Source organism: Colletotrichum destructivum, chromosome 3 (assembly GCF_034447905.1).
Source record: "Colletotrichum destructivum chromosome 3, complete sequence".
NCBI lineage: Eukaryota > Fungi > Ascomycota > Sordariomycetes > Glomerellales > Glomerellaceae > Colletotrichum > Colletotrichum destructivum.
Window position 1 is genome coordinate 243,450 of NC_085898.1, and position 27,101 is coordinate 270,550.

Below are 27,101 nucleotides of genomic sequence, written 5' to 3' on the forward strand. Positions count from 1 at the left end.
TTTGGTTGGTTGACTACCTTCAAAACGTTGAAAGATATTTGTAGGAGTGTTCTATCTGGAATGGACATGGTATCATCGTTTTGTCACTGGCAATGGGAAAACATAATGTGGAGAAACATTGTGGCAAATGTCCAGTCAGTCGTAACATGAATCAGCTTTGCTTTGTACAATGACGATGCTTGAGCTCTATACACAGCGAACCAAAAGCCCTAGGAGCTTAAAGTTTGTTCGCGAGACGCGCCAGAAATCCGTAAACCGTCCATTAAAACCATAAGACAGGAAAACAAAGGAGCAAATACCAAGCAAAAAGATGAACCGCCAAAAGAAAAGAAAAAAATTGAAACAAAAGGCAGGATCAAAAGCGTACTCGATAAAAGTGAGGAAAATGTCCGAGATGTTTGTGTGTTTGCAGGTTGGTATGATATGGTATACTGGAAACGAAGTGGATGAATGGGAATGAGGGTATCCTCAGTGTGGTATCATTGATGAAAATCTTACGTCTGCCAGAGCAGAGTATTTCGTCCAAGTATTTTTTGTCTCGGTTTTCGTTTTTCCATGTGCCGCCAGTGCGCCGTTTAAACCATCCACTTGGTAATTTTGAGGAAAGCGACGAAAGAAATGTGAATGTGGACTGTCCTCCACATGTCGTCTGTGACCCTGTTTAAAGAGGACGCAGAGTAGAACCGTTGGTCGCTTTAAGCCGGCGCAATCTTGACGTCGACTTCTTGAGGCTGTGATTGCGGAAGGACGGCCTCGCGTTGGTCCCGCTTCTTCTTGCCAAGCCTCTCACACCACTCCTCGGCGCTGACAATAGTGCCGTCGAGAACGCCACTGACCTGCGCCATCATGTCGAGCCCCTCCTTGGCAAGGACGAGGACGCGATGAGCGCCCTCACGCATGGCCTCCTCGCGGGCTTGCTCGCCGGTCTTCTCGCCTTGCTGCTGCTCGACCATGCTTGCGTAGCGGAAGCGTTGGGGGAGGGTGGTCAAGTGACGGCGGACCAGAGTACGGGCATTGTCGGGGAGGGCGCCGCCGGCGTACTTGGAGACGGTCTCGATGACGTCCCGCAATGTCTTAAGGACATCACCTTTAAGTGACGCAATCCTGGCTGCCAACATGGTCCGGTCCTGTTCCGATATAGAGTCGGGTTGGCCATCGATCATGACGTGGTCGCCGTCGCTGCTGACCTCTGGTTCTTGGGCTTGCTGAGAGTCGCCAGTCTTTTCATACTGCTCAAGGGTGGACTTGAGGTTGTTGATGACTCCGCCAATATGCTCGTTGGCCCAGCGCAACCACCTCAGGCAGTACTTCAAGCTCCTCAGGCTCTCTTCACTCATAGCGACGCTGAGCCCAGAGGTCGACATGATTAGGCGAGATTGCCAAGCGGCGTTGGACGAAGTAGGCCTCTCGGACTTTTCATTTTCGGTATAGGCCGGGGAACGGTAATCGTCGTATGCGGGCAAGGTGTCGATTGTGCTTGCCCTCGACAGCCGGCGGTCGTGTTTGAAAACGTAGGGGTCGCGGGGAGAGTCGACATCGGGCATGACATTGCTTTGCGCATCAATCATGAGTCTGGCAAGGTCTTCTCCGGTATCAACCTTGCGGCGCTTGTGGGAGCCTCCATCGGCAGCCTCCAAGTCAGTGGACTGATGTCGTCGCCCGGCACCCAAAAACCAGCGAACACCACCTTCGACGCCGGTCTTGCGTCCCACAGTACCGACGGTGTTGGCGATGGGTGTCAAATAACCCTCGACATACTCGGCGCTCGACTTGAAACGCGGGGAAAAGTTCTTGGAGTTGTTGTAAGCCGATGTGGCCCCTTCAATCGTTGTCGCTAGCAGGGGATGGGAGGTGGTGAGTAGCGAGAACAGAGGCTCCTCGGAATTGGTTTGCGGATTTGAGGTGATGGACACGGACGGTGACGCCCTTGGGAGTGGGGTGTGGCGGGCCGGTGGGGAGTTGATGAAATCTAATCCGAGCAGTCAGTAAAATGATATTCGTTTCATACACGCAGACGAGGAGACATACCGGCTCGCAAGTCCCCCAGGGCTTCTGCGGCCATGCGGACGTCTGGGTCATCCAGGCTGACGCTGGCGGCCCTTCCTTCGTAAAAACGGTCTGGCGAAGCTGCGCTCATGGCGGCATTGCTGCTTACGTCGAGGTCCATTCTCGCAGGAGAGTCGGCGGACTGGGCATGACTAGGGGTGTAATATGTCGTCAGGGGGTTGAGGCTCGGCCAGTGGGTGACGGGTACCGTTGTCGTCTTGGATCGAACCAATGAGGGTGGATGGGGCTGTGTTTGTTTTGTTAGACTTTGTTGCTGCTGTCGTTGCTGCTGATGTTGAGGCGACGTTGGAGGAGGGAGTGGTGGCTGTTGTTGCTGTTGTCTTCGGTGTTGTTGTTGTTGTTGCTGTTCGATGGGTTGCGAAGAGGTGATGGGAGGGAATCGCGGGGGTGGAGGACCCGTAACAGAAGAGAGGGATGGAAGGTTGTGACCCCCGTTATCAGTGTGTTTGGCGGCAGGAAGGATGGGTGCAAGCTCGGTAGTCGGGGCGTCGGGAAAACTCAGTAAGTTGGGATCGTGGGACTGAGTATGCGTGTAGCTCGGGGCAGTAGCATATGATGGCAGCTGGGACGAAATGTGTGTTGGATCAAAGCGAGCGTGGGAGAGGACGTGCTTGCCGGGTATGGAGGAGATGTTGGTGGAAGCAGGCGCAGATGCACAGGCCGAAGCAGCAGCAGTAGCAGTAGCAGTAGCCACAACGGTAGCAGTTGTACCTGTACGACTAGTCGAAGGGACAGCGGTACCAGCAGCAGCGGCGGCGGGAGGGAGTGGGCGGACGTGGTGGTGCGTGTGGGAGTGGAGGGCGACGGACGAGGAAGATGGCGGCAGCTGGCGGTCTCGAGGCGCAGGCCCGTGCAGCATGTGATTTTGGCTCTGGCTCCGGCTCATGCTCTGGCTCAAATCCATCTCGCAAAAGTATATTCGGACGGCGAGTCGAGGATAATTTGCGGCGGAGGGGGGTCTCGGCAGGAGACGAGGACGAGCAGAGGGATGGAACGAGACCGGCACGGATGTCTCAGCGGTCAACTCTGGACTGGCATGAGTGGAGATATGAGTGGCGCGGCGCCGTTTGAATTACGGTTTTGCTTCTCTTTTCGCCGTCGAGGTTGGAATGTTGAGGATTGCGACGTGCAGCAGCACCAACAGCGGCAGCAGACACGCGCGGGTCAAGACGAAGTCGAGGGAGGGCAGAAGAGGAGTTAGGAGTGGCTGCGTGCGGCGTGCTCGAGGTTCATGTAGTGCGGTACAGGCGAAAGTGGCGAAGAATAATTGACACGATGGAGCGGATTCCAACGACCCAAAGCAGCGAGCAAGGGAGGACCAGGCGAGGGGAGGGCGGCAACAGGATGTATCTCGGGGTATTGCCGAGTGGGATGGGGATGGGGATGGCGGCGGCGGCGGAGGACTTGGAGCGAGTATGGTGGTGGGAGGGATTGGCTGAATGGTGGTGAAGGAAGAGTCCGTCCGTGTCCTGGTTAGAGTAGCGCAGCGTAGCGTAGAGCAAGTGTGTGTGTGAGCGAGCGAGCGAGCGAGCGAGCGACTGACAGAGAGCGTGTTGTGTGTCGGCCTGATGTCTGTTGAGTCGAGAGCGGTTGCGAGAGGATGAAGGGGGTGGAGGGGGGGGGGGGGGGGGATGGCGTGTTTGGATGCGTGTGTGCGGCGGGAGACCAGGCACCGTATCGCACCGCACCGCACCGCACCACACCGCAGGGGTTGGAGGCCGGATGAGGAGGATGGAGGGATGACGGTTCAACTTTCGTACTGTATATATGGCTGGTTGATCGATTGAACAATGCCTATGGGATGACTGTGAATGGGTTGTGTGATTTCGTGTTTCCTGGCTGGCGACAACGATAGTGGTGATGGTGGTTGATCATGGCTGACGATAGCCGTGATGGTTGAGGAGCAGGAAGAGGATGAGGCGGTCGACGACGATTACGAGTCCATCTGCGAAAAGGCGGCAACAACGACGATGGTCACTGGCGCATGTGGTGGGCTGGGATATCATCACACCGGGCCCAAAAGAAAGGGCCCACCCAGGTCGTGCAAGTATCTTTAATCCCGTCATGTGCGCGTTTCGCTGCACAATGCGGGACACAGTGTACCTTTACCTAAGTCCCGAGTCCCGGGAGGTTGTCTCAAGTCCAAGATAGCGTAGTGGATAGGAGACGGGGGGGCAGCCAGGGTGGTCAACTATGGTACCTGGGTAGGTACGGTAGGTACGGTAGGTACTGTGCCTCACCCAACCTCGACTTATTTCACTTACAGAGGAGAGGTTCACGAGCGAAAAAACTGAGGTAATCACCCAACGTGACCGAGAAGGCGGTTTGTCAATCGGGTAAGAAGCCAGAGGCAGAGAGACATGTGTCGATTAATCAGTCTCCATGGACATAATTTGTCGGTGGTGTCTCTTTCTTAAAGCATCCGGTGAAGTTACAATGGGGTTAGGATTGCCCTCGCCCACAATAAGCCCACGTTCCAAGACCGTCTCTCTCGGCCGTTCAAGTTCTGCCGTCGTCAAAAGTCCAACATCAAGTGAAGGGCATTGACGGCTAGGTCGAGGGACCCCAAAGACCAATAACTAGCCAGCCAGCCAGCCAAACGGGAGTCTGAGTCCACGTTCCCCGTTCCGGCCAGGTCAGGCGGTACTGTCTGTCTGCACGTCCGCCTGGCTGGGAGGCTGCAGGGTCCGGGGCACTGTTCCGCACCGGCTGCCGCTAACTCGACGAGATGAATGTCGTTGGGTGTACAGAGTACCTCCGTAGGTGATTTGGTGGTTATTGGGTTCGACATTGATCGGCATTCAATGCTCTTTTGCCTCTTTCTCTTATTTTTGGACAGATGGCTAAATTCGAGATTGGGTACGCACAATGAGTATGTGTGTACTTGTACACGGGCCCTCCAGCGTAGCTATCAGGATGGTGCCTGTACCGGCTGTCCTGTCAGCGCTCGAGGGAGGTGCAGTGTTGCAACTCTGCCACTTGCCGTCGTGCTGCTGCTTGTGGTGGCTGGACAGAGTTGCAAGCATGGCATGCGTCGTCGCCCGAGCAAAGCGGAGAATAGCCGACGACAGCGAGGGGGGGGCAGCCGCAGAACCTTCAACCTCTCCACCTCTAGGTACCCCTACTCTACCCTCTTGACCGATCCCACTCACTTGACAGCTGACGAGAGGAGAGACTGTGTGTATGGAAGCCGAGCCGATATAGTTACCGACCGAGGGGCTGAACAACTTGTCTCACGACGCGTTTGGCCCCCCCGACCTTTGCAGACCGCATCTTTTCACCCTCCTTGTTACCCAGGGACAAGAAATTATCTTGCTCTACACCCACACCCGCCAATGAGCTCTACGGAAAGAGACACGTCGTTCGAGGGAAGTACCCGGCAAAGAGCAAAGAGACGTCCAGGTCCGGGCTGAGAGGGTTGAGGGGAGAAGGAGATCAGAACCATGGAAAGTTGGGGAAGCACGTGTCAGACTTTTTCGGGGCCCGTCATCACATGCATTGGGCTAAGCGTGGACCAGGACGGGATGAACAAGCACTATTCGCATGTGCGGGGTCCCATCTGTTACTCTATTTGGCGTGCAGCCAATACAAATCTCTAACAGCCACGACACGCCGGTATCACAAGGCAACACGAGCTCTCGTCTAGCCGGCATTAGGTCCCAGGCACGAGCAGCGCCGTTCTCGACGTCTCATTGGCTCGCCCATCACTCTTCGCTGGGTACGCTACGTCACTTCGAGCACGGACTCACTCATGTGAAAACGAGACACTAAACGGATAGGCGTGTGCAGAGAGTACTTCCGTACTCTCCAGTGCATCCTTTAGTATATGTCACGCAATGAGATGGACAGAAAAGCCACCACATCAGGGGATGCCCAAACAGGCCAACGTTGAAAAAAGAGACTCACCTGTCTGCTCTTCCACTCAAAGTTCAAGAAACTACATAGGCCAGGTCCCTTGCGTACAAACATCTATTTTCTCCCTTGAAAAAGTCTCACAAGGTTCTACCGTAAACCTTCATTTCAACTTCATCCCACCACCAACCCCCACACCGAGGGACGAGGGACGCAGATAACAAGATGCTGCAATCACGTGTAAATGCTCTCGCCGTCTTGGAGAAAATCGGGGAAGTTCAAGGGGCTGCCAGATGACCATGGCAATTTTTTCCTCGACAGATCCGCCCAAGGGTCTAGTCTATTCCCGCCGACTCTCCTTTGAGTCTTTTCTAACGCCGTTCCCATGGATTTTCCATGTAGTTCGTTTCTTCCTCCCTTTTTTTTATGTACTCTGTACTCTCGAAGCTCGCTTCATTCTTGCTCGGCATCCACCGTTATCCGCCATCGCCGACCACGTCAGCGACACCGAGTCCAATTTTCACAAGCAAGCAGGGTGCGTGTGTTGCGCCATTCAATATCTGATAGTCCGTCCCCATTCCCTACTTTGGCCTTGTTGTTTTCCTCCCTACAAAGTTGTCTGAATTGGGATGGGAAACGGCTGTCCGCGCATAACAAAATGAGGCGCCTTGAACCTCCCCTCCATCTTCACTTAATAATTAGCCTCTCGTCGGAAGCGACGGGTGCCTCCCTACTTCCATCTGTTTGCGAGAAAAACCACTCTGTACCCTTGTTCGAAGCCGCCGAGTGCCAGACTCCCGAGGCCTTCTTTCCGCTGCCCACCTCGCGCGACTCAGGCGCACCTGGCACCCACCAATCCTGACTAGTTATCTGCCACAAATAATGGCCATGTGATAGCATCTCAGACCCGGGCAAGTGGATCGCGTTTCTCATTCCACCAAGCACGAGCAACCAGCTGGCATTTTGTCGGTCAGCACGCGCTTCCTGGGTGGTTTGTCCGAGGAACGAGGAACAGTATGCGCAGTCACCTCCCAACAGCACAGCGCAGTCCATTTACAGGAGACACAAGACATCGATCCCACATCCGAGGGGCGTTTGTCTCCAAACCGAGTGGGATCAAGATCTGCCAACGGCCCGAGCGCCGTGCATCGTAACATTCCCCTGCCGTTGAGGAACTGTCGAGTGCTCATTCGCAAGAGGGTTTACAGCAACCCAAAATCAAACATGTTCCTCTTTTTAGCTTCAAACAAGCGTACACCACCTGACAATAGTGTTGGGCTTTACCCCGGACCTCGGCCACTTGCCGTGAGCAGAGACCGCAGCATAAATCCCACGGCACTCGGAAAAGCTCGTGAACGACATCAGGCTTTTCGGGCGCGAAAGTATTGTGTGTCAATCTCTCCCCTCCCCTCCCTCTGGAGTTGGAAAAGCCTGAAACCCATCACGGCAGTCATGTTGATTACAGTATGTATGGCACCTCTGACGCCGCCCTGGTAACGGCGCTTTCCACCAAAAGGCGAAAAGCAGTACTTGGGCAGCTCTTATGGAACCGGAAGGTTTCCTCTGCGCGTCACGAAATCGCAATTCACATCAACGACGACACAGATGATCCCGACAGAATGCCGGTTCAAACGTGGTAATAATAATGTGCTGCACTGTCTAAAAGGACGCGGTGGTGAAGAGAAGAGAAAAACTAGAAACGAGTGTGAAAATTTCGGCGCGATGTAAGCTCGCCAGGGTATCCACTCTGCCACTACCGAGGGGGGTGCTGATCATGTGACTTACCGCCAGCCCAAATCCAGGAGCTCGGGCAGGTGTTGTGCTGGGCTTTTCTTACGTAACCACCTGGCCCTTGGACCTGCGTGCTTAGCTAAGGCTACCCTTCTCAGCGGCTGCCGTGGCGGTACTCTCCGTCATGCCCGATGCCGTGCCCGGGAGCGGTGGCTTCCCAAGAAGACGTAAGGCTGTCATTGCAATGTGGCCCGTGCTCCCTCGACTCCAAGGAGATATTGTGGTTTCAATATCGCCCAGCTACAGCGCGGTGCTGTACGACCTGCACACGACCCGCGATTTAACGACTCGGCTTCCCACCAGCACTTACTGATCGTTTGACTCCTTGAATAGCTGCACGACCGCGCGAACTACATGATACGACCCTTCCCACTGTCGTGAATTCCCTGGCCAGCGCGCCAATTGACTTCCCGCCCACCGCCTCTCCCCTTCGACCCCTCGATCCCCCCGCCTTGGCAACCTGAGTTCGCAATGGCGTCCGCCGTTTTCTTCCTCGACTTGAAGGGCAAGGTTCGCATCTCGGTGCTTGGTTTCTTCCCGTGGAGCTGAAGAATGCTGACGATCGCCCGCGACAGACCCTGCTTGCCCGCAACTACCGCGGTGACATCCCAATGTCGGCCGTCGAGAAGTTCCCCGTCCTCCTAAGCGAAGCAGAAGAAGAATCATCCGCCGTTCCTCCGTGCTTCTCACACGAGGGTATCAACGTACGTATAGAAGTTTCGGAGTTGCGCCCATCGCCCAAGCCTGCTGGCTGACACCGCGCGCGCCTAGTACCTCTACATCCGACACAACAACCTCTACCTTCTCGCCCTGACAAAACGAAACACCAACGCCGCCGAGATCCTCCTTTTCCTGCACAAAATCGTTGAAGTCTTCACGGAATACTTCAAGGCCCTCGAGGAAGAATCCATCCGCGACAACTTTGTCATCATCTACGAGCTTCTCGACGAGATGATGGACTTTGGCTACCCGCAGACCACCGAATCCAAGATCCTCCAAGAGTACATCACCCAGGAGTCCCACAAGCTCGAGATCCAGGCTCGGCCGCCCATCGCCGTCACCAACGCCGTCTCCTGGCGCTCCGAGGGCATCCGATACCGCAAAAACGAGGTCTTCCTCGATGTCGTTGAGAGCCTAAACCTACTCGTCAGCGCCAACGGCAACGTCCTGCGCAGTGAGATCCTCGGTGCGATCAAGATGAAGTGCTATCTCAGCGGCATGCCCGAGCTGCGCCTCGGCCTCAATGACAAGGTTATGTTCGAGACGACTGGCCGTACCACCCGCGGCAAGGCCATCGAGATGGAGGATGTCAAGTTTCACCAGTGCGTGCGCCTGTCGCGCTTCGAGAACGACCGCACCATCTCCTTTATCCCGCCCGACGGCGAGTTCGAGCTCATGAGCTACCGTCTCAACACACAGGTCAAGCCCCTTATCTGGGTCGAGTGCGTCGTCGAGAGCCACAGCGGGTCGCGCATCGAGTACATGCTCAAGGCCAAGGCCCAGTTCAAGCGGAGGAGTACGGCCAACAACGTCGAAATCATCGTGCCCGTCCCTGACGACGCCGACACTCCGCGCTTCCGCACCAACATTGGCGCCGTCCACTACGCCCCTGAACAGAGCGCCATCGTGTGGAAGATCAAGCAGTTTGGTGGCAACAAGGAGTTCATGATGAGGGCGGAGCTGGGTCTTCCTTCGGTACGGGGCGATGACGAGCACGGTGGCGGTATGACTGGCGGCTTCGGCGGAAGCATGGGTGGCGTCGGCGCGCCGGGCAAGGGCGCCAAGAGGCCGATTCAGGTCAAGTTCGAGATCCCCTATTTCACGACAAGTGGTATCCAGGTGAGGTATCTCAAGATTACAGAGCCAAAAGTAAGTCTTGAATTATGAATACTCGGAGTGGGAGCACCTTGCTAACCTGCTACAGCTGCAATACCCCTCACTGCCTTGGGTCAGATACATCACCCAGTCGGGAGACATAGCAGTGAGACTGCCCGATGCGGTATGAGCATCGCACTCGCATAGTTGTAGCGCAATATGAGTCTGCTATAGGGGTTCTGATTTCAGCGACCCTATTGCTTGTTTTATTGAAGCGGAATAGAAAAATGAGTTGAGGCTTATGGACATCCCCGGTTGGTACCTCGAGACGATGATAGACGGGCAAGGCTTTGGGGGTGATCACTTCACGTATTCAGTCTGATTAAGCACGACGAGGGTCGCACGATGACGGAGGGTTCAATACATCAAGTTCCTGCAACCAGGCGAACAGTGCGAGTAGCCGTGTCGACAGAGGAATACGCTTGGCGCTCCTGCTTGGAAGATGCCCTTGTCTATATAGACAAATGTTTGTTGCTTATGGACCGCGCATCTCTGTCTTCCGCATCGACCTAACCCAACTTCGACCTACTACGATATCACACTGTCGCGGCACAAGTAGGATTGGGAAAGAGACTGCCAATGGAATAAAAGTTGAACCAAACTCAGCCGCTATATTGAGCCATCGATGACCAACGTTCCTAAGGGTATCTGCCTGTTCATTTCAATTCCATTATCTCACTGTCTAAATCTACTTCGCATTGGATTGAAAAGTGAAACCCCGGGACAGAGATAGGTCCACTCAAAAATTATAACTATCCAAACATCAAGTGCCTAGACAAGGAAGAATGAGAGGCGCCTGCTCAACCAGTAATCGCTACGCCTCTCTGTTCAAAGGAAGAAATGGCATCATACGTCGATCCGGACAGGTTGTCACAGTCATAGCAGATGCGGACCATGACCCCTCGCGGAGGACCTTTTGCGTCAGGTTCTGAGTAGTCTCGACGTTAGCCATCGACACAGGGCTCTTTGGCCGAAGGGAGACTCTCGCTCACCCGCACGCCCTGAGCGGCTGCCTGCCAGGCGACCGTGGCTCCAAAGCCCGTCCCGGAAGGCGTCGTCCGCATGGCCGGGCCTCCTGGCCAGCCCGAGGAGGCCGATCACGATCCCAAAAGGCCCGCCGAGACCCCTGGAAGGCGGCGCCGACTGGGGCGCCGCGTACGTGCTCGGCAGGAGGTGCGGAACCCACGACGGATCCCTGCCGGCGACGAACCGTTCCGGGCCCAGGATGCGGGTGCGGCCGGGCTCGTGGGGGTCGTGTCGGAACTCCAGCGGCGACCACTTTTGGTCGATGTTGAAGTCGATCGACGCGACCGTCGAGATATCGGTGCTGGTCCAGATGCAGGGGAGGAAACGCCAGCAGTTGAAGACGCTGTGCGTCGAGTACGTCACCATGGGTTGGTAGTAGGATACGGGCTGGTCCATGTCGTCGAAGGCGTGATGGAAGGTTGCGATGTCGCCGGGCTCGCCCCGCTGGGGCCGGTTCCAAAAGAATTCGGGCGCCGCGGTGACGGTCCCGTTCTGGTATCGCCACACGGCCCCGACGGTCTCATCTCCGTAGCATTCGATGCCCTCAGGCGGGAGGGGGCTGCCGAATCTATCGACGAAGGGACCGCGGCCGTGGCCTTCGTCGATAACATCGAGCTCGTTGACAACAAAAAGAAAGCTGAGGGGAGGAGTAGTAGATGATGATGATGATGAAGATGGTTTCTCGGGCTTGGCGCTGCCAGCTGTATTACTGTTTTTGTGGTCTTTTTGGCTATCCCTCTTGTCGCTCTTCCTCCCGTGTTCATGGCGACGGTGGCTTTTCTTGGTTTCGTTAGAGAAGGCAAGTAGTAATGGCCGGGGCTTAACGTACGCCGGAATACATGGGGACCGTCTGCTTCTGAATTATTTAACGACTCTTGAGTGACAAGGGTTGGTGGTTACAGTCAACCTTCAGAGTGGCGAGGAGGACTCTGACAGTGAACTCAGCGGAGGCTGGTTGGTTTCGGCCGAGTGATTGTCTTGTCGCGACTGTCACGCAAGATTTGGATGATCTCGTCAAAAATGACAGAGATTGGGAGGCGCGGGGGGGTGGTAGTTGTAGGACGCCATGCAGCCGTTGCCAGAGGGGGAGACACATCAATACTTTCGTCGCAGCCTAAGGATATAGTCCGACATTCTTCAGCGAAGAAAACGTCGCGGGCATGCAGCCATGACCGTCCTCGCGGCGTCCAGCGTGATTGGGTTCTTCGTTTGTCGTGACAAGCATCCGTCTGAACCCAACCTAACCCGGAATGGTTGACGCCTTCACGAGCACCTCGTTTTCTTGCACGGAGAGGACGTGGACTATGGGTGGAATGCCCTGATCTGCGTCCCCTTTCCTGTCCTGATGGCGACGAAGGCCAGGGTCCGTCCGGTATGGTCACATGCCGAATGGTTTCTATTCGGCCACGTTGTCTTCGGTGAAGAATGACTGCATGCTGCCGGACCCTCCAGGCGGAGAGCGAGGATGCCACTTCTCGAGACCCAGGCATAGGAATTCCGATAATGAAGGTGAGGGTGTCGTTGCTTCCTCGGCTCTGCATGCCCTTATGCCGCCGCAACCCAGCGAATGAAATCTGTAAGCCCTCTCGTTGCTCGCAGCCAGATCGGGATGTCCGTCTCTTATCAGACGGGGAGCCAGGGCGGATAAACTCCACGTCCTGCTGCAGCACTGCTGCAAGGCCGTCGTCATTCCCGATGTTGGGTGCAGAGGCTGCTGTGTTCTTGCGGGCGGAGTGGATTCGAAAGTGGAGAGAAAGTGCTCGGATGGTCGACACCCTCCCCTTCGCCGCTGGCTTCTGGATCACTTGCATGACGGTAAGCCCATGACGGCCTAGCGTCTGCTCGGTGATGCCCAAGACTTCGTTCGTAACTAGTGAGGTGCTGGATGAAGCTGGAATGTTGGCTGATGGCTCCAGCTCATAGGCTCGGTTTTGGCTCGGATTGAAATGTGCATTTTGGTAAAAGCACCACGGGTGGAAATTTCCGCGGAAACCCGTCAAACGGAGTTAGTTCCAAGAGGATGTAAGTCGGTATCAAAACTGCGCACGGCCAATGGAAGCCGTATCGTACCGGTTGTATTGGTATCTGGGTGCCAAAGCAGTCGTCGTTCAGTCGAGGTGAAGGGCATACTCGCCGAGAATGTCCTAGACCAGCGCTTTCTACTAATTGGAACAACATTAACGAGATTGTGGCGATATGGCGTTAAGCAGGACTGAACAGTCCACATGTTCGATCTTGGTTCATGACTTTTACAAAGCTTCCTTCCCAAACGACTGTCAACGCAGCGTTTACGTATGTATGGACTTTACCCTGGATCCTTCCGCGCCCTGCAGGAAACGTCATACATAATTGATCTTATTATAGATCACGGACGTATATAAACGTCTACTCTTATCCCTGTCACTCTTCCTACTTCTGTGTATGAACATCTTGAAGATATCTCGAAACAGTAACGGCGGATGAAGGGTTCTGTGTCAGTCAGAGGCTGGGAGAGTGGACTAACCACTCTCGATCACCGACGACAGAAACTGCACACCGCTGTTTTGATCACCACCCAACGTCTGACCCGTCATTTGGACGCTTTGGCCAATTGGGCGAGAGCCAAGCTGTGTTACGTCTCCCAGTATTTACCCGCCATGGCTGGCGGTTCGTCGGAGACGGGGGACCATGCACGCGGACTTATCAGAGAGACAAAATCGAGAATGAAATCTCGCACCGGTCAGTGAAGGTGCGGGGTTATGTCAATACTGGCTGGTGTTGATCTGCCAGCCAATGTCATGACAGCCAATTAGCCCGAGGTAACTGGGGGGGGATCGAGGACTATTATGCAGGTAGCTGGAAGAGGGAGCCATATGGCTTTGAAGACACAGAACTCCTCGCTCAATGTGTGTCAGCTGAAGAGACAGGAGAACCTTAGAGCCAAATGCAGTAGTTGATGGTTGGTGTCGTGGACGTTGCAGTGTACGTAAGTAGGATAGGTTGTGTGACGTCGAGTTTAGCAGTTTTTAGCGCTATTTTGGCGTTAAAGAAAACTTGGTCCGTTCCCGGGTTTCGAGTCGAACTTGATTAAATCACCCTCCCTCAAAGTCCCCTGACTACCTTTGCTCTGCCATAGAAATCGAGCATCAATCCCAAAAAAAATTGCCATCGGGGACCCTTCTAACTCTATCTCAAGAATCAATCGCCTTGGTTGTTCCCATATACCAATCAAGAACAATCACTGTGCTGTGCGCGCCCTCTTGGACGATCTCTCTTGGCCCTCGTCGTGGATCTCTTCCACCGTATTTCCGTGGCCAGAACCCTCCATCTGGAGCGCTTCCTTGAGTAAGCGCTTCTCGCCGAGTCTAACCTCGACGGCCATCCTCTGGCGAGAAGTCAGATTGCCGGATGCCAGCAGAGTCTCGTCTTCTTCTGCTGTTGTCGGGTACTGCGCCAATAGCTTCTGCAGCGCAGCAGCCACAACGTGCTGATAGACCTCGTCGCGCTTCCTCTTGTCGGGGATGAGGTCGCCGCGGACCTTCTTGATCGCCTTCAGGACAGCCTTCAACTGCTCTTCCAGCTCTGCGGATACCTCCTGGACCTTTGCGGGCGTCGTGAGACGGCCTTCTGAGTCCGGCTCGCCGGAGTCGCGCTCCAGGACGAAGACGTCCTCGAAATCTTCGGGGTCCACGTGCTCTGCCTTTTTTTGAGTTTTTCTGTCAGCGCTGTTGTAGATCATGGACGTTTCTAATTGTAAACATACCAACTGCTTCCAGACGTCGTCGGTCAGCCTTAGCTGCTCGGTCAGGATGGACTGGACGAGTTCCCACGGAATCTCAACCACGTCGTAGCGAGAGTGCTTGGGGGTGACGTAGCCATATCTTCTAAGCAGTTCTGAGTTGGGGTGAGGACCATAGTAGTTGAGAATTTCCTCTCCGGCCTTGATGGGTCGGAGCGCGACGACGCTGAGGTCGTCCTCTCCGTGGTTGACGTGTGCCTGTATTTTGTCAGCAAGCGCTCGATTGAATATGGCTTGGTATGGCTACTCACATTGAACTCGGCATCGGCATTTAGGATATCGGCCATCGGCACCATGCCCAGCATCGTCTTGCCGTCGCGGTCCTCGACCCATTCTTCATTCTCTTCCTCAGGCTCCTCCTCGTTCTCCAGATCAAAGGCGTATGCCATGATGATACTTCCCATCCGGTGAGCTAGCTGCAGCAGCTCTGTCTCGCTCGGCTGTGCCACACCTTGAGGGAAGAAGATGGTCGGGTTGGCTGAGATAACGGACAGAATCCGCGAGCGGAACATCTCGTCCGCCTCGTCCTTGCCAATCTTTGACAGAACCGCGCTTCCCCTGAGCCACTCAAGATCGGAAGACTCCCAGAACATAAGGGTGTCAAACTTGTCGGGTAGGACCTCAAAGTACGGCTTCCAAGGGGAGGCATCGCCCTGAAGATACTCGTAGATCATGACCAGGATGAGGGAACCCCACGAGTCAAGAGGCTCATTCTCCATGTCCTCATCGTCGCCGTCGTTTCCAGTGAAAACTTGGGGGATCTTCTTGGGCAGCTCGGATGTCTCGGTGTTAATGATGCTTTTTCTCGGGATGGTGAAAAGGATTGTCTCAGGGGCAATGTCCTTTGTGGCAACTAGCGATACATTAGCAAGTTTCCTCGGAAGAATATAGGGATGCCAGTCTCACTGATGCCACGTCCAGCATTCTGGCCTCTCAGGTCGACAATTTGAATGTCGTCATGGAATGTGGCGCCTTGTAGAGATCGGAACCAGGAGAGGAACTGCTGCGAGGCCGAGTTGAAATCGCCGGCTGCATCCATTTTGTTGGATTGATTAAGGAAGAATCTCTCAATCACTCGGATAGGTCAAAGTTATTGATAGAACAAGTTGGTGCTGTTCTTTTCGCTTAGTTGTTGTGTGAGTTGCCGCCTTCTTCATGTTGCTGCTATGAGCGGGCTTCAGCGACCAAAATTTTCAGTCCACAGTGCGTACCGTGCGCGAATTCGTTAGGCGCACTCGCACAGTGTTCTTGATGGGCTCCACTTTTCCTTGAAGATCGGGAGGCCGTGAGTGAAGTTGGGTCTCAGTGAACAGTGAACATCTCTCAATCCTCTCCTTACAACTACACTGCATTGTTTTGACTGAGGATTCAGAATTACGTTAATGAATCAGCTTACCAGATCAAGGATCATGAGGCGGACAGCAATGACTGTCACTGCACCTCTTATGTTAAAGCAGCCCGCTTCTACTGCACATCCTCTGCAATTTAAGACTCAAGAGTCTTTGAGAATTTGAATCCCCAAGAGATCAAGAGTTCAATTTCCATGTCTACGAGTTTGAGAATATCATACCATCGACTCACGACTTTTTAAGTAAGATTCATCGCTCCCTCCACCAACACGACAGTGAAAGAGTTTTTTCCGTTATCGGGTCGCCGTTCCTTCGGAGGGCGTGTTGCATCCTTCTTCCGCTGGAACAATTTGGTTCCCCTCGAATCTGACTCTCAGTCTTTTTGCAATCTTCTCCAACTCGTCCACGGGCTGAACGCCGCCGCCCGCCTTGGCGCGAGTGGCCTCGCTGAGGGCGACCAAAGTGGCCAAAGACGAATTCTTGGCATCCCGGAAGGGGAGGCAGCTTTCTTGACGAGCCCCCCGGCCGCTGTCAGAGATACCCTGGCTGACGATTGTCAAAGTGAGGAAGAGGACCGCGATGGTAATCTCGACAGCCAACACTGTGATCCACCCCCAGCTGATGTGGACGTACGAAACCTGTGTCCACGCAACGCCGGAGATGTTGAAAGCGTCGACTGCGTACTTTTGCGGCTCACCCGAGCGCATCCTAGTGGAGAGTCATCATGTCAGCTGCGGAACCTCAGTGCTTTCCATGATCATAGCCTTTGTTGCCTCGATGCTGGAAAACGGTCACTCTTAGACTTACGACATGGATAGACTGGTTGCAATGTTTGCATACAAATTGTTCATGACGTTGTGATGGAGCGTGTGGTTGGCCATGGTGCTCATGCTGAAGAGCACATCCTGGAAGAGGGTCTTGATGAACTCCGTTCCGCGAAAGAAGATGGCCGTGTCTTGGTACTCTTCAGTAACGTAGCTGGCACTTGCATATCCCACAAGGTCAACTTTCATGTTGGTGGCCATCTTTTCTAGTGACTGGAGACTTGCGCTGAACCCTTCCTCAACGGTCGTGTTGAGCCTCGCCAGGTTCGTTGCCGCCGGGCCCTTGAGTTGAAGAGTCTCGTTCCACCGGTCTATGCTCTGGTTGCAATTGCGAGAGGCTTGTTTCAGGAGCGGTCTGCAGTTCATGTCCAGGTAGAAAGGATCTGTTCCCTCTGCGAGTTCCGCTGACTGTTCTACGATGTGTGTCGTCTCGACGCCCATCTGGACCTTCGTCTCGTACGTCTGGACGCATAAATGAAACAGGACTTCTACCGCCTCATGCCGGAAGCCACGTATTGCCTGTATCACGTCTGCCGTCATTGGCGACGACACAGATTCTTCGATCTGCCCCCACAACGTCTCATCGAAAGCTGTCGGAACGGTGTGCATCAGCACAAAAGACGCGACCCTGGTTTGCTGGAGACTGTCGCTGTCTTTGAACGCAAAGCTCGCGCGGCCATTCAGCATATCAACCATGGCCACCAACGGCGTCTGGTGAGCCATCTCAAAGCCGCCGGGGAGAGATGCCCTCCACACCTTGGCCTCGGGGTTCGGGAAGCCCAGCACGAGGGTTTCGATCAGCTCAGGGGAATCAAACTCCTCGACGCGCATGTACGAGGTGATGTTGGCCGTTTTCATGCAAATCCCTAAGGACTGATAGGAGTCAAACGTGCAATTTCCCGTGGAACAGAATGCGCCGACGGGAGAAATTGACTCTCGGAACCCAGTGCTGTCGGACAAGGTAGCCATCACCAACGCTCTGCGAGATGCAATGTCCATGCGGTCTGCAGGAGAGACGATGGTGTGGACCGCTGGTGCTCTTGCTTCTTCCTCGCGAGCTACGGCATCCCGAACGGGATAGCTAATGGCAAGTTGTGTGATGGGCGAGGTTACAGCGCTGACAATCATAAGGAACGCCCCCAGGGTAACGAAATGCCTGTGTCGAATCCGCCATAGCAGCATAATCGAGCCCCATGGACCTCTGCTCGCCTGGTCGAAGACATGGAGGTCGTACAACGGCCGGTTCTTTCGCAGCCACCCCCACTGCGATTGACTAATTGCAACAGAGACGGGGAGCATAAAGGCAGCTTTGGACAGGGTTGTGAAGAAAGCAAGGAACGTGTTCAGCGTCATACTCAAGGGCCAATCTGGCAATGGTTGCTGGTCGTAGTTGTCAAGAACCACAATGATCGCTAGGTGGGTGCAGGTTCGCCCGTCAGTTGTATACGTTCGGAAGAAGAAGCCATAAGACATGAGAACCTACTGATGAACGCGGCAATGCTGAGCAAAATATATGTTACCTCCCATCCCCAGATCCTCCACAGTGGCTTCACGGCGAGCGACGTCTCCGTTTCTCCGGGAACTCCTTCAACACGATCCAAGAAGCGATTACTATTTTTGGACTCCAGTGACCATGTGGACGTGGCCACTGGCTTTCGATTGATGGATACATTTGCCGCGAAACCGCGAACACGGGGACGTTGCTGATTGTTCGAGGGTCGATAGTCGCTAAACCCAGCAATCAATGAATTGTCTTCAGGTGAGCCACTCCCGCCAGTTCGATATCCCGCAAGTGATTCGTCTGTTTCGGTTCGCGTTCTGGACCTCCAATGAGTGTCGTAATATGATGACTCTATTCAATCTTGTGTCAGTCATCACCATTGGAAACATTGAATTTAGTTATTTTCGAGTTCTGACCATGTTGGTTCCCGCTTTGTGCACTATGTGAGTTGGCGAGTGGGAAATATTGAATCCTCTCCTCCTCAGCTTGGATTGGGAAGTAAGTTTGGATGGATGGATCTGAGATGTGTTGATATGCCATTGTACCCAATCAAGCCGAGGACGGAAAGAAAACCTCCTAGACTTCGAGATTCAGTCGAAAGGAACTGGAGATCTTCGTCTTGATAAACCAGCACGACTGCCACAAAGGAGGGGAGGGCCTTCACTCTAGATGCCAAGTAGCGCTTGCAGATTGTCAGCATGCAGTTTGTTGACCGAAATGCAGTGAAGCGCCATCTGCAATGTGGTCCACCAACCACACCTACAGCCTGCTCCCCTGCTCCGGCTTCCAAGCCAAGAGTGCATTTCGGACAGGGCGGGCAAGTACCTAGACAGGAAGGTTACAGTAGTATGAAGACAAGAAAACCTGATCAATGTAGCATGTCACATGCAGGAAAGCTGTTTACACGGCGGCCAACAGTCTGCAAGACTCCATGAATAGCACAAAACCACGCTTGATTCCAGACATTGCGCAAGCAACTGAAGGCGGTTTCGTTATCACGCATGTTACCATAGAAGTCGCTGCATTGAGCTTATCATTTATTTCCAGTTTCTCTTCCATTCGGTCAAACAGTCAATGACCGGAAATCCCACAAGGAGCACAGAAACCACACTCGATACCTATCAAGCCGTCTCCTCAGTCTTTCAGAGGCTTCTGGCCCGCAAGACTATGATAAAACACGTACGAGTGGATAGACGTGTTAAGGAGATCCTTCCGCACATCAATCAGGAATACCTCGACTTCTTCAGAAGACCACCCTAAGCCCCTCGTCAGAGGTCCAACAGTGATTCCGTGTAGTCCATCGTAGATAACGGCCTTGCAGTACGCGCCGATCATTCTGAGGTCTTCTCTCTTGGGCCATTCGCCAACTGGCACCTTTTGAACGTCATGAACCTGGTTTACGAAACCAGCATCCTTCAAGCGTTGGGGGTTGGTGTCTGCAACGTCCGCCTCGATGCCGAACTTGTTGAGACCCTCCCATATGTGTTTCATCATCTTGGTAACGGCGTATGTGGGAGGCATTGTTTCATCGTCACAGTTAAAATTCCACTTCATCTCTTGGAGTTCAATCCAGCCGCCTGGCTTAAGACACCTGATACATAATTAGACGATCGGATGCTCCTCGAATAGGAAAATAACTCACCTGTATGCCTGAGCGAGGAGCTTGTCCCAGTCTTTGATTGCGGCGCCCATGTTGCGTATGTGGATGTAATCGATCGAATCGTCCGAATACAGCCACTCCGCTTCGGCGTCATCGACTACGAAAGAGACGTTTACCGGGACATAGGCAGGTTGAATCGGGCTGAGGTCGATGCCGGTGACTTCGGCTTCTGGGTATTCGTCGCCCACTAGGAAAGCATTAAGAACCCCGCAGACACGGATTCATGAGGGTAAAACGTACTGTCAATGGCCCATATACCGGTTCCGGTGCCAATATCCAGAATCTTGTGAGGGTTTTCCAATGGGGCGCTGTGTAGTGTCCCGCCACACAGAGTGACGACCATGGCATGCTTCATGTCCTCCCGTTCTTGCTCGGCATCGTCGTTGGGGAACGCGTAGCGTCCTTCTTTGAACTTGTGGTAACGCCGCTTGTTTTCGAAATTGTAGTCTCGAATGCTCGAGGCTAGCGAGGAGGTGTCGTTAGTACTTGTGTTGGAAGCAGTTTCATAGCCGTCCCCTTCGTCTCCATCGTCTTCATCATCTTGAGCCTCGATGTTCGGCTGGGGAGTATGGTTGACGGCAGGCGATGCAGTTTCTTGAGGTCCAGTCTCAGGGCTCCCAGCTTCTTGGGGTCCGGCTTCTTGAGTTACGGCCTCTGAGGGTCCGGCTTCCCGGGCTACCGATTCTCTTGCTCCAGATTCTCTGGCTCCGGCTTCCGGGGACTGGGGAGGGGGAGGGGACCTTGAAGGAGATTGGGTGGCGGCCCGCACTTCTGCCATGTTTCGCGCAGTTGAGTGGATGAGATTGAGATTGTCTTGTTCGTTGTAACTATACAGGTCGTCGGTCTGGTGGGGGAAACTGTGGCTTCATATAAAAGTACAAAACATGCAACGTGGAACCGAGGGGGTGGTTGAGGGGAAGAGAGACAAGAGAGCCAACAGAGAAATCAACGAACCACGCCAACCGGACTTGGCACGACATCCGCGGATGTGTATCTAGCCGGGATTCGAATCCTTATTATCCACATTTCAATCACTTCATCGAATGAAGGCACGATCCATCTCTCTGCCCTTGTTTGCTCATCTGACTTGTCATTTTCCAAGCATCTTCTTCCGTCATGGTCGATGCACCATCCCACAGGCTTGCTCGCAACGCTTGCCGATTTTATCAATTGTTCTCAAAGGACCGGACCAATCAATGTGCCTCGACTACAGCACAGGTTTAGTTTAGATGGAGCTTTTTGAGTAACCACCGGCAAGAACTTTGTGCAAGTATCCGTATCAGTATGATTTGCAGGTTTGGGAAGAGACTCGTCCGACAGTTAAGGTAGTCTCTGGAGAAAGGCTTTGATATTGTGTCAAATGACGAGCATACTTTCACGTGTATCATGTTGCAACTGCCAGAAGAACGCCGTCTTTGAAAGAAGATATTGTGCCCTCCTGCGCCAGGAAGATAACGTCACATACCCACTTTCCGACCACCCCCCCATTCCGACCACCCAAAAATGCCTCACCGCCACATCCAACCTCCCACCTCCTCCTACTTCTAACTATCACAACATTTTCACCACTCATCCAAATCACCTCATTTTTTGCATACGCTTTATTCTAACCCCAATAGGGCAGTATACCGAATATGAGATCAATCAGGCTATTGAGGCTGTAGGAAAGGGTATGAGTCTAAGGAAGGCATCCATTGAGTATGGCATCCCAAAGACTACCCTCCGAGACCGTCTGCATGGCACCCAACCAAGGGATATTGCCTTTGCAGACTACCAGAGGCTCTCTATTGATCAGGAGGCTAAGCTTGCTGAATGGGTGCGAATCCAGCATGCCCTTGGGCTTGCTCCAACCCATCAGCAAGTGAAGGTATTCGCAGAAAGGATCCTTCATGCCATGGGGGATACAGATCCTCTAGGAAAGCAATGGATCTAAGGATTCAAAAGAAGAAACCCATCAATCAAGGTCTAGAGAAGTCGCCCTGTTGACTCTAGACGTGTTAATGGAGCATCTACTGAGGTCATCAGGGACTGGTTCAAACTCCTCGCCATACCAGAGATCAAGGGCATCAAACCAGCCAACAGATATAACATGGATGAGACTGGTATCCTTGAGGGCTAGGGATCTAATGGGCTGGTGCTGGGGATGGCTGAGACGAAGTCTGTCCGCAAGAAACAGCCTGGATTAAGGGCATGGGTGTCTATCATTGAATGCATCTCTGCTATAGGCTATGCCCTGAATCCCCTTATTATATATAAGGGCAAGACAGTCCAGCAGCAGTGGTTTCCTCTAGATCTTGGCCCTTATAAAGGATGGCAGTTTACTGCAACAGAAAATGGATGGACTACAGACGACACTGCAGTTGAATGGCTGCAGAAGGTCTTTATCCCTTAGACCCTCCCTTAGGGTAAGGAGGAGGCTAGACTACTGGTTGCTGATGGCCATAGGAGTCATACAACGACTAAATTTATGTAGCTCTGCTATATTAATAACATCCACTTGTTATTCTTACCTCTACACACCTCCTATGTCCTTCAGCTACTTAACCAGTTAGTCTTTGGCCCTGTAAAGGCAGCCTATAGGAAGGAGCTTAGATACCTCAGTTAGTGGAATAATTCTACTATTGTAGGCAAGAGAAACTTTATAGGCTGTTATCAGAAGGCTTGTCTGGCAGGCTTGACGATGCAGAACATCCAAAGTGGTTGGAAATATACTGGCCTATGGCCTGTCTCTGTGGCCAAACCCCTTATGAGCCCATTGCTGCTCCCATCAACACCAGGGCCATCAGATCAGGCCTGCAAAGGGCAGTCTAAGGGCAGCCAAGGGCAGGCTGGAAGTAAAGAAGCTGAAGGATGGGTATCTGCGTCGTCTGCAGTGGCATGGTCAACGCCAAAGAAGATGAAGGATCTGGCTGGCCAACTGAAGCTATTTACAGAGCTGGAAAATCACGCTTCTACTCAACGCCTCCTATTTAGGAAGGTAAAAAAAGGCTTTAGTGAGCAGGCTTATCAGTTGGCAGCTGCCTAGCACAAGCTGGAGCTTCTGCAGGCCTAGGTTGCCAATACTGCAGTAAGAAAAAGGAGGGCAGTCCAGCTGGATCCAAACACCAAGTTCGCCAACATCAAGGACATCCAGAAGGCCCAAATTGAGGCTGGCGAAAAAGAGGATATTACAGATAGATCCAGCGAGTCTGATTTACCCAGTGAAGCTGAAAGCTGTATTGTGGTGGCATCTAGGTGCAGTTAATAGTTAATTGAACATACTGGTGTTGGTGGGAATGCCCTCTTTTTTGGGTGGTCGGAATGGGGGGGTGGTCGGAAAGTGGGTATGTGACGTTACTGCAATAACCCATCTAGTTCATTTCTGCCAAGGAAAACAGGCAGTTAAGAAGACAACAAGATCGGGGTTGGCTCGTAGATGGGGCAAATGCACAACTCGACTCAAATTGTTTCAAGATCAGCATCGTTGAATTTCATTTCTCAATGCTAGTTCTATTACCGACGGGCACAATGGAAGTGTTGACCACTCTACTTCGTCGTGCCTCTTCATCAATGTCTCTTATTTAGACAGCTTCGAGTTTGAAAACTCGAACGTCTTGTCGAACCTGCGTCGACACCACTTTGAAAAATGTCAGCATTTCCTGGAGAATCTCAAAGAAGAAGTATCTCTACGTACCTCACCGCAACTAATCGGTTCATACTTTGGTGGGTTCTTTTCGTCGGTACACGTCGGCAACACGGCGCACTGCTCGTTGTGGTTGAAACCGAAAAAGAAAGGCATCGAGTACCGGTCCTCGGGGGCGTAGTTGAAGACCCGGTGCACCGTCGACTGGAAACGGTCGTTGGAAAGCCTCTGAAAGAAGTCGCCAATGTTGATGACGAAGGTGTCGGGGACTGGCGGCACCTTGATCCACTGACCATCCTTTGTAAGGACTTGCAGCCCACCAACGCTGTCTTGCCAGAGCAGGGTGAAGCACTGAAGGTCGGTGTGTGCTCCGAGACCGACGTCGATGATGGCGTCTTGCGCTTCAGTGTTTTTGGGGTAGTAATTGACCACACTGTCACTGTGCAGAGTGTCAGTTTGGTGAGATTCGAGATGCTGTCAAAGGGCTTGTGAAATACTCGCCTTCCTGGATATGTGATGACATCGTCAAAGTACGTCTCTGGTACATCCAACGCCAGAGCAAAAAGCTTGATAAGACTTCTCGCAAGTGTGAGACAGCTCTGCCAATAGGTAATCATTTCCTCTTTGAACGCCGGTAAATGGCTCGTTCCCTCCCACACAAAATCCTCATGTTTCATCCACGGCTTCACCTCTTCGGGCACGGCATCGGGATCCTTGGTCTCGGGATCATACCGCGGGTCATAACGAAAGCTGAACCCCTCGCGATGGTCTTTGGTCTCTGTCGGCGAAATTTGCGCAGCGCGCTTCTCTGTCCATCCGTTGAAGAACTTGGACTTCTTCTGTGCGACGAGCGCCTTCTTCTCACTGGGTTGGGAGAAGAAGGTCTGCGCCTGCCTGAAGGCCGCTTCTATCGTCGCCTTGGGAACGCCGTGATTCTTGATGTAAAAAAATCCCGTGTTCTCGGCCGCGTCGCGGATGGTGGCGGCGAGTTCTTTGCGCTCGGACTCGGTGCCCCGGAGGTTGGAGAGATCGATGACGGGGACCTCGGAGGCGTTGCAGTCCCGAGGCGGGGTTTTCAGTACATCGCGGAACACAGTGCCATAAGCAGACATAAGCTCGAGCTTATAGCTCTGTGGCGCTTCAGTGGTCGTCGTGGTAGACATGGGAGGCGGCTGTTTTCGCAAGTCTGAGTACGGGTGAGTTTATCAAGATTAGTGGTATTGCGAGCTGCAACTGGGCTTCTGCGTAGTGAGATGCCGTGGCCGCCTTGATCAATAATTGCCGAGAAACCGTCACGAGTGGCTGTCATGCTTGAAGCCGTCCGAAGTCATGGGGTAATGGGTGAAGTAGGTTTGTGGCTCAATCAACAGCCCCTCCGAATTCCGCCGTTCTTCGCCGGAGATCCACTGAGAAATGGCACGATAGCAAGAGATAATGGCGTGCGATTTGGTTCGTTGGAGACAGGTCGGTTTCACAGTGCTTATCGCTCGGCGTCCCGGGCCGACAACGGACGGTGTGGATTACGGGGCTTATCCCGATCTTCGGAGCGACGGCGGGCTTTCCGGAGACTCTTACCCGCGGAGATCGTAACGCTTAAACACTTGGCACAGGCAAGACTCCTGGTTTCAAGTGACTGTTTTTGACGTTCAAATACAAAGAACCCCAAAATCCGGCAGAGTGGTCAAGTTGACTACATCTTCATCCAACACCCATCAAAGGTAATATCCTTCCTCGCTTATCTCAGGTGATGCGTCCCATACGCTTCATTTCTGACTGTTGAAGTACCCCTGCAATGCTTATCTCCCCCACAACATCCGCTTGCCTCCGGGTATCTTTTGTCTATCAGTAGCAAAATAATCGATCATAACGCCGTATCCGATATGGTTACGATTAGCATCGGATCAAATGTGATTTGGTATAAGTCTCGGCCCTGTCGTTTGACTTGATCTTGCCAACGTTCACTGTGAAGCAACTTAGACGGGCGGGTGGGCATCAATTTCTCTCTGTCAGACCCATTACTAGACTCAGTAACCCATCATGGGTCTTCTCAACCGCCTCCGCGTGCCCCAGGCCGCCGGAACCTCCGAAGTCCATGGCCGCGACGCCCTTCTTGCAAACGACGATCTCCGTCCGCTGAAACTTGCCGACCGCACCTGGACCCAATGGACCTACTTTACATTCTGGTTCTCCGCGACCGCCACCGTCTCGAACTGGTACGCATCCTCGACTGCTCAAGCGCTCGGCCTATCGATGTGGGAGTCCCTCGCTTGCGCCTTCGGTGGCCAGTGTCTTATCGCCATCATCATCACTCTCAACGGCCGACCCGGAAGCTGCTACCACATTGGTTACCCCGTTGTATGCAGATCTGCCTTTGGCATTTATGGCGCATGGTGGCCGACTTTCAACCGCGCCGTCATGGCGATCGTGTGGAACGGCGTCAACGCAGTGCAGGGCGGCCAGTGTATCTACGTCATGTTGCACGCCATCATCCCAGGCATCGCGAACATTCCGAATACCATGGGCGAGGGCTCGGCGCTCACGACGGCGGGAATGATTGGCTTCGTCATCTTCTGGCTTGTGACCTGCGCCTTCCTGGTCATCCCTGTCCCCAAGATGCGCGGCCTCGTGTACGCCAAGCTCTGCGTCTTCATCATCTCTGCCGTGGCCATGCTCGCATGGACAGCAACGAAAGCAGGCGGCCTCGGGCCCGTGGTTCGCCAGGGCGGAACGGCAACGGGATCAAAGAGGGCGTGGCTCATTGTCCAGTTCTTCATGCTCGGCGCGGCGAACTGCGCGACCTTTGCCAGCAACGCTGCGGATTTCCAGCGGTACGCGAAGAAGAAGAACGACGTCATCGTCGGGAACCTTTTCTGCTTCCCCGTTGCCAACTTCGTCGTGGCTGCCGTCGGCAACTTGGTCTGCGCCTCTAGCGAGCTGATCTTCGGGGAGCTCATCTGGAACCCCATCACGCTGCTGGATACCCTGCAAACGACTGAGTATACCGCGGCGAACCGCGCGGGATGCTTCTTCATTGCTGGTTGTTTTGCGTACTGCTGTATCTTCAGTTCCATATTCGAGAATTCTTTGCCTGCTGGCAACGATATTGCGGCTCTGTTTCCCAAGTACCTCACTGTACGAAGGGGCTTCTTCGTCTGTGCAGTTATCTCATTTGCGATCAACCCTTGGTTCCTATTAGTAAGTTGCACCAAGACACTTCTTTCATTAGTCGTGTAGTATTAACGGTAGACAGGGCTCTGCTTCCATCTTCGTATCCTTTCTTTCCTCCTACCAGATATTCCTTTCTGCCATCACGGGAGTTCTTCTCGTCAACTACTACATCATTGGCCGCGGTCGCATCCACATCCCCGATACCTTCAGTTCAGCAAAGTCTGGAGCCTACTACTACTCCCATGGGTGGAACATCCGTGCCTATGTCGCCTATATCGTTGGGATCATCCCCAACTTCTACGGCTTCCTTAACAACATGGGTGTATCGGCGCCCGTGGGTGTTTCACGATTCTACTTTTTTGCCTACTGGGTGGGCCTAGCTTTGTCTGGCTTTACCTTCTGGCTCACTTGCAAAATCTGGCCCCCACCTATCATGGAGAGCAAATGGATTGAACCGAAAGATTATGTCAGGCCTGAGGAGTTGGAAGGTGATGGACACGTGATCGAGGCAATCGGATTGCCGCAAGAGAGTCCAGTGGAAGACCATAAAAAGGGACTCAGTGAACAATCAGTGAAGGTGTAAGTATG

The 27,101-nt window shown here is 53.4% G+C and overlaps 9 protein-coding genes across 9 annotated transcripts; 3 read left to right on the forward strand and 6 right to left on the reverse strand.

The window, feature by feature from the left end:
• Nucleotides 1–44: 44 nt before the first annotated feature.
• CDEST_04136 (Putative transcription factor Opi1) lies at nt 45–4,254 on the reverse strand. The gene is made up of 2 exons (XM_062920295.1): nt 2,029–4,254; nt 45–1,969 (listed from the first exon to the last, which is right to left on the reverse strand). Exons 1-2 carry the CDS (start codon nt 2,969–2,971, stop codon nt 696–698), a joined length of 2,217 nt encoding a protein of 738 aa, XP_062776346.1. The 5' UTR covers nt 2,972–4,254; the 3' UTR covers nt 45–695.
• Nucleotides 4,255–6,304: 2,050 nt separating this feature from the next.
• CDEST_04137 (uncharacterized protein) lies at nt 6,305–6,781 on the forward strand (the record flags this gene model as incomplete). The annotated part of the gene is made up of 1 exon (XM_062920296.1): nt 6,305–6,781. One exon carries the CDS (start codon nt 6,305–6,307, stop codon nt 6,779–6,781), a length of 477 nt encoding a protein of 158 aa, XP_062776347.1.
• A 1,078-nt stretch (nt 6,782–7,859) lies between these two features.
• CDEST_04138 (Putative clathrin adaptor, mu subunit, Longin-like domain superfamily, AP complex, mu/sigma subunit) lies at nt 7,860–10,193 on the forward strand. The gene is made up of 4 exons (XM_062920297.1): nt 7,860–8,220; nt 8,286–8,414; nt 8,482–9,579; nt 9,635–10,193. The coding sequence occupies exons 1-4, from the start codon at nt 8,182–8,184 to the stop codon at nt 9,713–9,715; spliced, it is 1,347 nt and encodes a 448-aa protein (XP_062776348.1). The 5' UTR covers nt 7,860–8,181; the 3' UTR covers nt 9,716–10,193.
• Nucleotides 10,194–10,196: 3 nt separating this feature from the next.
• Nucleotides 10,197–11,932, reverse strand: CDEST_04139 (uncharacterized protein). The gene is made up of 3 exons (XM_062920298.1): nt 11,441–11,932; nt 10,578–11,391; nt 10,197–10,513 (listed from the first exon to the last, which is right to left on the reverse strand). The coding sequence occupies exons 1-3, from the start codon at nt 11,450–11,452 to the stop codon at nt 10,386–10,388; spliced, it is 954 nt and encodes a 317-aa protein (XP_062776349.1). The 5' UTR covers nt 11,453–11,932; the 3' UTR covers nt 10,197–10,385.
• A 1,396-nt stretch (nt 11,933–13,328) lies between these two features.
• CDEST_04140 (Putative SET domain, rubisco LSMT, substrate-binding domain, SET domain superfamily) lies at nt 13,329–15,536 on the reverse strand. The gene is made up of 4 exons (XM_062920299.1): nt 15,296–15,536; nt 14,641–15,242; nt 14,354–14,587; nt 13,329–14,290 (listed from the first exon to the last, which is right to left on the reverse strand). Exons 1-4 carry the CDS (start codon nt 15,426–15,428, stop codon nt 13,829–13,831), a joined length of 1,431 nt encoding a protein of 476 aa, XP_062776350.1. The 5' UTR covers nt 15,429–15,536; the 3' UTR covers nt 13,329–13,828.
• Nucleotides 15,537–16,031: 495 nt separating this feature from the next.
• On the reverse strand, nt 16,032–18,603 carry CDEST_04141 (uncharacterized protein; the record flags this gene model as incomplete). Its single annotated transcript, XM_062920300.1, has 4 exons — nt 16,032–16,446; nt 16,546–17,974; nt 18,046–18,414; nt 18,480–18,603. The coding sequence occupies 4 exons, from the start codon at nt 18,601–18,603 to the stop codon at nt 16,032–16,034; spliced, it is 2,337 nt and encodes a 778-aa protein (XP_062776351.1).
• Nucleotides 18,604–19,197: 594 nt separating this feature from the next.
• CDEST_04142 (Putative S-adenosyl-L-methionine-dependent methyltransferase superfamily) lies at nt 19,198–20,501 on the reverse strand (the record flags this gene model as incomplete). Its single annotated transcript, XM_062920301.1, has 3 exons — nt 19,198–19,654; nt 19,706–19,910; nt 19,964–20,501. 3 exons carry the CDS (start codon nt 20,499–20,501, stop codon nt 19,198–19,200), a joined length of 1,200 nt encoding a protein of 399 aa, XP_062776352.1.
• A 2,665-nt stretch (nt 20,502–23,166) lies between these two features.
• Nucleotides 23,167–24,681, reverse strand: CDEST_04143 (Putative oxoglutarate/iron-dependent dioxygenase, non-hem dioxygenase domain-containing protein). The gene is made up of 3 exons (XM_062920302.1): nt 23,847–24,681; nt 23,397–23,784; nt 23,167–23,339 (listed from the first exon to the last, which is right to left on the reverse strand). The coding sequence occupies exons 1-3, from the start codon at nt 24,506–24,508 to the stop codon at nt 23,280–23,282; spliced, it is 1,110 nt and encodes a 369-aa protein (XP_062776353.1). The 5' UTR covers nt 24,509–24,681; the 3' UTR covers nt 23,167–23,279.
• A 554-nt stretch (nt 24,682–25,235) lies between these two features.
• CDEST_04144 (Putative purine-cytosine permease, uracil/uridine/allantoin permease) lies at nt 25,236–27,100 on the forward strand. Its single transcript, XM_062920303.1, has 2 exons — nt 25,236–26,540; nt 26,596–27,100. The coding sequence occupies exons 1-2, from the start codon at nt 25,383–25,385 to the stop codon at nt 27,094–27,096; spliced, it is 1,659 nt and encodes a 552-aa protein (XP_062776354.1). The 5' UTR covers nt 25,236–25,382; the 3' UTR covers nt 27,097–27,100.
• Nucleotide 27,101: the final 1 nt, after the last annotated feature.

What these genes read in the sequence shown, in the direction of transcription:
- CDEST_04139 (XM_062920298.1), bottom strand. An exon ending in CAGCCGCTCAGGGCGTGCGG is followed by an intron (nt 10,514 to 10,577) that starts GTGAGCGAGAGT and finishes GAGACTACTCAG; the next exon opens with AACCTGACGCAAAAGGTCCT.
- CDEST_04140 (XM_062920299.1), bottom strand. Translation starts at nt 15,428, where the DNA reads ATGGATGCAGCCGGCGATTTCAACTCGGCCTCGCAGCAGTTCCTCTCC. An exon ending in GAATGCTGGACGTGGCATCA is followed by an intron (nt 15,243 to 15,295) that starts GTGAGACTGGCA and finishes ATGTATCGCTAG; the next exon opens with TTGCCACAAAGGACATTGCC. An exon ending in ACGACGTCTGGAAGCAGTTG is followed by an intron (nt 14,291 to 14,353) that starts GTATGTTTACAA and finishes ACTCAAAAAAAG; the next exon opens with GCAGAGCACGTGGACCCCGA.
- CDEST_04138 (XM_062920297.1), top strand. Translation starts at nt 8,182, where the DNA reads ATGGCGTCCGCCGTTTTCTTCCTCGACTTGAAGGGCAAG. An exon ending in TCTCACACGAGGGTATCAAC is followed by an intron (nt 8,415 to 8,481) that starts GTACGTATAGAA and finishes GCGCGCGCCTAG; the next exon opens with TACCTCTACATCCGACACAA. An exon ending in TCAAGATTACAGAGCCAAAA is followed by an intron (nt 9,580 to 9,634) that starts GTAAGTCTTGAA and finishes AACCTGCTACAG; the next exon opens with CTGCAATACCCCTCACTGCC.
- CDEST_04143 (XM_062920302.1), bottom strand. Translation starts at nt 24,508, where the DNA reads ATGTCTACCACGACGACCACTGAAGCGCCACAGAGCTATAAGCTCGAG. An exon ending in GTCATCACATATCCAGGAAG is followed by an intron (nt 23,785 to 23,846) that starts GCGAGTATTTCA and finishes CACTCTGCACAG; the next exon opens with TGACAGTGTGGTCAATTACT. An exon ending in AACCGATTAGTTGCGGTGAG is followed by an intron (nt 23,340 to 23,396) that starts GTACGTAGAGAT and finishes CATTTTTCAAAG; the next exon opens with TGGTGTCGACGCAGGTTCGA.
- CDEST_04136 (XM_062920295.1), bottom strand. Translation starts at nt 2,971, where the DNA reads ATGGATTTGAGCCAGAGCATGAGCCGGAGCCAGAGCCAAAATCACATG. An exon ending in CCTGGGGGACTTGCGAGCCG is followed by an intron (nt 1,970 to 2,028) that starts GTATGTCTCCTC and finishes TGCTCGGATTAG; the next exon opens with ATTTCATCAACTCCCCACCG.
- CDEST_04144 (XM_062920303.1), top strand. Translation starts at nt 25,383, where the DNA reads ATGGGTCTTCTCAACCGCCTCCGCGTGCCCCAGGCCGCCGGAACCTCC. An exon ending in TCAACCCTTGGTTCCTATTA is followed by an intron (nt 26,541 to 26,595) that starts GTAAGTTGCACC and finishes AACGGTAGACAG; the next exon opens with GGCTCTGCTTCCATCTTCGT.